General features: G+C 37.8%; 1 protein-coding gene and 3 non-coding genes across 4 annotated transcripts; 1 reads left to right on the forward strand and 3 right to left on the reverse strand.

Annotated features, from left to right (window-relative positions):
- Positions 1 to 2843: 2843 nt before the first annotated feature.
- On the reverse strand, positions 2844 to 2916 carry Trnak-cuu. The gene has a single exon. It is a non-coding gene; the product is annotated as a tRNA-Lys (tRNA).
- Positions 2917 to 3377: 461 nt separating this feature from the next.
- Positions 3378 to 3450, reverse strand: Trnak-cuu. The gene has a single exon. It is a non-coding gene; the product is annotated as a tRNA-Lys (tRNA).
- A 415-nt stretch (positions 3451 to 3865) lies between these two features.
- Positions 3866 to 3938, reverse strand: Trnak-cuu. Its single transcript has one exon. It is a non-coding gene; the product is annotated as a tRNA-Lys (tRNA).
- A 222-nt stretch (positions 3939 to 4160) lies between these two features.
- LOC121405003 lies at positions 4161 to 4981 on the forward strand. Its single transcript, XM_041595503.1, has 4 exons — positions 4161 to 4217; positions 4264 to 4452; positions 4523 to 4699; positions 4777 to 4981. The coding sequence occupies exons 1-4, from the start codon at positions 4161 to 4163 to the stop codon at positions 4945 to 4947; spliced, it is 594 nt and encodes a 197-aa protein (XP_041451437.1). The 3' UTR covers positions 4948 to 4981.
- The last annotated feature ends 1644 nt before the right edge of the window (positions 4982 to 6625 follow it).

A 6625-nucleotide genomic window follows, 5' to 3' on the forward strand; every position in this document is an offset into this window, starting at 1 on the left:
TAAATTTTTTATGAATAACAGTGTGTTTATTAGGCTTTATTTTGATTACACTCCCTAGCTTCTAGCTTATCAACTTTTCTTAATATAAAACAAAATGTACAATATAGTCAGAATTTCGGTCAGAAAAAGTATGCGTACAAACAAAAAAAACCAATGAATATTCCTTTTTTTCACAAAATAATAAGAATTTTAGTATGAAGTTGGATACCCTTTACGTTTTATTACTTCCGCCAATCGATTTGGCATTGATTCGACCAATTTTTTGGTATCCTCGACCGTTATTTGGCTCCATTCTTCAATAATGATCTTTTGACATATCCTTCGACGTTATAGTGTGCCGTTGGATCCTGCGCTCCAGGAGGTCCCACAGATGCTCAATGGGATTAGATCTGGGGATTGCGGCGGCGATTTCAGTTGGTTCTTTACGTTATATAGCAACCAAAGCTTTGTATTGTGGGCTGTATGCTTCGGGTCGTTGTCTTGTTGAAACCAAAAATCGTTATCCAGTCCCAATTTTGTGGCGCTTTGGTGCAAATTTTGTTTTAATATATTCATATACATCTTGTGATCCATTGTTGACTCAATGAAGACAAGACTTCCAACTCCACTAGCCGCCATACATCCCCAAACCATAACGCCACCACCACCATGTTTTACGGTTGGGCAAGGTTTTGAATATCCAGGGCTGTACCTTTTTTTCGCCACACAAGCTTATGCCTTTAATCCCAAATATGCAAAACTTGCTTTCGTCGCTAAAAAGAACTTTTTTCCAAATCATTAGGGCATATTTTGGAATTTTCTGGCAAACTCCATGCGTTTGATTTTATTAACTGCTGATATGAGTGGTTTTTTTCGGGCAGTACGGCTATTCAAGCCTTCCTTCATTAGAATTTTGCAAATGGTATCATTATGAAGGTTCTTGTTGAACTTGTCCTTAATATCCTTGGCGATTTGAGAGGCTGTTGTGCTTGGTTTTATTTTAACGGATTTTAAAATGCTCCTCTTCTCACGCTCAGTAAGCTTCGGTGGCCTACCAGATCGGGGTTGAACTCACAGAACCGTGTTGAATTGAAAGTTTTCAAGGACTCTTTGAACAGAGGAGTGTGCTCTACCAATTATGCCTCCAATTTTCGTGAAGAGTTTTCCCTTCATTGCGAAGTTTTATTATGAGTTGCCTCATATCAGGATCAATTTCTTTGGTTTTTTTCCCCATAATTAATTTAACCTGTGGCCACACTATTTATGTACAAAAAATGATCAGAAGAAAGTAAACGAACTTTGTTTTACCGTTATCAATTTCAGGGCAGTCATTCAAAAGCACAATATTCGTGTTTTTTGCGTGTCCATTCATTTGTACGCATACTTTTTCTGACCGAAATTCTGACTATATTGTACATTTTGTTTTATATTAAGAAAAGTTGATAAGCTAGAAGCTAGGGAGTATAATCAAAATAAAGCCTAATAAACACACTGTTATTCATAAAAAATTTAAAATTCTATATTTGCTTTGACACATGTTTTTTTTACGACAAAGTTGTAAAAAAGGTTTGTACGCATAGTTATTCTGGCAAGTGTACATATCCAAAGTTCGAATCTCTACAGATTTCGCCTGCACAGCACAGCACAGCACAGCATGTCACATGTGACAGACAAACCTAAGCGACGGGCAGACAGACAGACAGAGAGAGACGGCAGTCATCATGCAGTGGCAGCAGTGGAAAGAGCAATAGTCGTGTTTACACAGCAATCTAATTTAAGGAATAATGCAGAGTAATTAATACAGCTATCATCATGCTTGAGGCTTCTCTTTCTCAATTGTTCCTTCTTTTCTCTTCTCAGATTACCCTGTCTGTGTATGTGGGAGGAGGACAAAGAGAGGCTCTGCATTCATCAACAGTTTTGTGAGAGAACTTCACCATTCACTTAACTGTAATTGAAACTTAGCTTAGGTGCCCAGATGAGATGCGCAAGGGAATGAGTGATAGCTTAAGTACTGGCTAAACGAGACGTGAAAAAAACCTCTTTAATTTATGCTTGTAGCTTCGTTAGGGCTGTACTTTAAGCTGCTCTCTAAATTTGCACTCTGGGAGAGCAAACAAACACAAGCATTGGAAAGAAAATAGTTGGATGTGCAGCAGAGGCTGGGTGCGGGATGCTCTTTCTCTCTCTCTCTCTCTCTACCTCGTTATTACATATGTGTAGACAGCAGCAAAGAGAGCGTAAGCTATTCGCACGTGCCTGCAGTAACTGTTACAGTACAGGACATACAAATATGTGCACTAAAAGAATGCCATTTCCAGGCACTCATATGTGGGCTCCTATTATTCTTTCCGCTCTGAAGGACCTTGCACTAGTTAGCCACAGCCTGACGGCATCATCCTGTTCCCATCCTGTTCCCATCCTGTTAACCATAAAACAACGACACACAGAGTGCATTGTGAACTGTCGTTTCGATTTCCAGTCGAGAGACCTAACCTTGAATGTGGCTTTTAGACATTTTTCAAACGAGCAAACAATTCGAACGGGCGAGGGAGAGGAAAAGGAAAAACTGTACACGATATATTGTCATAGAACTGGCAACACATTGCGTCAGCTGCGAATGCTGCCATAAATAAAAACTCATTAGCTCTGGTCTATACCTATGTATAGACGTTTACGTTTGTATGTGAGTACTCGGGGGGCGTCTATGTCTATTCTTACGTCTTAAAACCCCCACAAAATTGAGATACATACCATGAAATACGAATAGCTGTAACGGTTAAGCCTAAGGGCAAAGGTCACACAGACTAAAATAGGGAAAACATTCAAAATAGAATAAAATAAATATAAGAAGAAAAAAGTTGCGCCCAACGTGGGGCTCGAACCCACGACCCTGAGATTAAGAGTCTCATGCTCTACCGACTGAGCTAGCCGGGCACCTGAGAACAGGGAAACCAAATGGCTAACAAGACGATAAGAACCTTATGTACATATGATATACATAATTTTATGTATCAATATTTTATTCTCAATTGGGAATAAATAGAATAGATATGTAAACTTGAATTTGTATGACAGAAAACTTGTAAGTATTCAAAGAAACGTCAAAGTTCTTCAAGGTACTTTACTTGAATAGCGAAACATTAAGTTTTTGCTAAAGGTTCGATTTACCAACATATGAATTAGTATTATGTTGAAAACTTAAATGCATATTCTATATGCACCAAAAACTAGTCTACAACCTTGCACTCATAAAATATGCATAAATAACAAACAGGCTTTTCATTTTAAATTGACTGTGTGATTAGCCCAATATTAGGCCAATGAATTGGAATGATCTCTTTAATTTCCATTTTAAATCAAAAATATAGGTAATAATAAACAAACAAAATAAATGTCGCCCAACGTGGGGCTCGAACCCACGACCCTGAGATTAAGAGTCTCATGCTCTACCGACTGAGCTAGCCGGGCATGTAATTTGCTTTTAAAAAATATCTGGAAGGAATATAAGATATATGTATATAGTATACACAGATTCATACATATAGGCACATACGTTTTTTTTATAAAAAGATTTTGAATTTTCCGAGTAAAGATCATCCCTAGGATGTAATAGACATGCTCGTATATGATTCCAAACAGTAAAAAAATGTAACGAAATTTTGAACAGCCATTCAACATATTTCAATAGATTAACTACCGATTCTTAATCGCTTCGTTTTCTTTGAATTTGTTTAATTTGTACCATCTAATTTCTGAGAAATAAAAAATATTTTAGTGCTATCCTATTGATTGGATATACATATATAGTACCTACATATACTAGGAACATGATTTGAATCTATATCATTTATTCGGATACCAAACGAATATCGAATAAAAAATGCGCCCAACGTGGGGCTCGAACCCACGACCCTGAGATTAAGAGTCTCATGCTCTACCGACTGAGCTAGCCGGGCGTGTGAGCCTTCCCAATGCTATCCGTATCCGGCTAACACCTACCTGTGCTGATATAGATCGAATCGTGATTCCTGACTCCATTGCGCCATGATATAAATTATAGGGCATCGTTTAAAAATGGTTTTTGGCAACGCCCTTTGGTGTATTCCACCGAACTGATACGATCGGATGTGTTATTATAATTGTATAGTTTAGACACCCAATCTGTATATAAAAGGGCCATGGCGGAAAGTGTCTATCTATCGCGAAAAATGTTGAACAAGCCAAAGGCCTTCTGCGTAGTGCTCCAGCTGAGTCTCGTTTGCCTCTCACGAGCCATCTAAGTACGAGTTCATCCTGGACAAGGATGGTTTGTTCGCGCCCTGTGAGAACTATCCGGGTAACCCTGCCGGCATCGACGCCCTCTTTGACATGTCCAAATTTGAAATAACACTGAAGGCAGAGTCCACCGTACAAATGGCGGGAGATGCCGTGATCGTTTGGCAGGATGTTAAACCGAGCGATACCGTAACGGTGAGCGCTCAGCGGTCCCTTTATCCTTTCCTATCTATACATTGACCATTTGAATCATATTCACCCCCAGATGTTCGCACAAGTCTATCACTACGAGCAGGGCACTTGGCAGAAGACGATGTTCTCCGCCAGCAGCAACAACTTTTGCAAGAACATGTTCGAGAAGAACCAGTACTGGTATAAGTTCTGGACGCAGCACATCATCAACTCTGACGAAGTCAAGAAAACTTGCCTCAATACCCGCGGCGTGAGAAAGTCTCCATTCCCGATTCAATCCACAAGTCCCTGTCTTCGCTAATGTCTCTTAACGTTCCTCTATTTTAGTCCTTGCTGAAACACGAGTCCTTCGACCAGGAGCTGAAGGTCAATGTGAATGTACCCAATATGAATGGACGCTACAAATTGGTATTGCTCTTCGAGGCCTTCGACAATCGCAATGTGAAGCGTCCAGTGTCGGTTTGCACCGAACTCCGTGGTATGATCCAAAAGGTCTAAAGGTCTATAATAATCATGCATGTTGAATCCGATACATACAGCCATGTGATTAATAATAAGGACACTTGGCCAAGCTTCAGAAAATGCTCTATAAAATGACTATTTTCTGGAATTTTGCGGTGATCTTAATTTTTATTAGTAGATTTATGTTTGCACTCCATAAATAAAAAGTAAAAAACCCAAGTATAATGGTGAAAAAAATAATAAAAAATTTTGTTTGGTACGTCATCGACTTTTGGCTGTGCGAAATAATAGGGACACCGAAACAAAACATGTTATATTTCGTAAAAACAGCATGTTTCCAAGAGGTGTTTGGTCTTAAACTAATAATTGTAATTAGTTTTAGTAATTTTAGATATAAAAACATCCATAAAACAAAGTTTAGATATTAGGGATGGGAAGGGACGTGCTTAAAAGTACCCAGATACCCATGGACATGAAAAAGTCCACAAAAATGGATTTTCGTACCGGAATATTTGTCGAAACATTGACGTTTTCCAAGGAAAGTAATGATAATGCAATAAAACATACTATTTAAGAGGAAACACTGGAAAAAAAATCAAAAATATTCCGAATTCTGGAGAAAAATGTGATGAGATTCGTGAGGCAAGACCCATTTAAAAATTCTTATAATTAAAAAAAAAATATTCTATGGAGGCAATCCCTTCTAAAATATGAATAATACTTGAAGCTAACAATCCAAAGTCCTAGAGACCCCAAAAAGTTCCGTGTCTGTTAAATAGGGATATACCAAAGATGGCGATGGTCGCTGCGGACCATGAACCATGGGCCTGAGAACTAATAGCACAGCATCCTCTGGTCGAATAAGAGAAAATGTCATGTTTTCTACTTTGATTGATAGCTCAGCATGTGCGAAGACCAATAAACACGCATTTGAAGAACTTAAAACTATTAAACATAAATTATGGTATGGGGGTGACATGGTTCATGGTCCGCAGCGACCATCGCCATCTTTGATATATCCCTATTTAACAGACACGGAACTTTTTGGGGTCTCTAGGACTTTGGATTGTTAGCTTCAAGTATTATTCATATTTTAGAAGGGATTGCCTCCATAGAATATTTTTTTTTTAATTATAAGAATTTTTAAATGGGTCTTGCCTCACGAATCTCATCACATTTTTCTCCAGAATTCGGAATATTTTTGATTTTTTTTCCAGTGTTTCCTCTTAAATAGTATGTTTTATTGCATTATCATTACTTTCCTTGGAAAACGTCAATGTTTCGACAAATATTCCGGTACGAAAATCCATTTTTGTGGACTTTTTCATGTCCATGGGTATCTGGGTACTTTTAAGCACGTCCCTTCCCATCCCTAATATCTAAACTTTGTTTTATGGATGTTTTTATATCTAAAATTACTAAAACTAATTACAATTATTAGTTTAAGACCAAACACCTCTTGGAAACATGCTGTTTTTACGAAATATAACATGTTTTGTTTCGGTGTCCCTATTATTTCGCACAGCCAAAAGTCGATGACGTACCGAACAAAATTTTTTATTATTTTTTTCACCATTATACTTGGGTTTTTTACTTTTTATTTATGGAGTGCAAACATAAATCTACTAATAAAAATTAAGATCACCGCAAAATTCCAGAAAATAGTCATTTTATAGAGCATTTTCTGAAGCATGGCAAGTGTCCTTATTATTAA

The sequence above is a fragment of the Drosophila obscura genome, unplaced genomic scaffold (genome assembly GCF_018151105.1).
Source record: "Drosophila obscura isolate BZ-5 IFL unplaced genomic scaffold, ASM1815110v1 contig_123, whole genome shotgun sequence".
Taxonomy (NCBI): Eukaryota; Metazoa; Arthropoda; class Insecta; order Diptera; family Drosophilidae; genus Drosophila; species Drosophila obscura.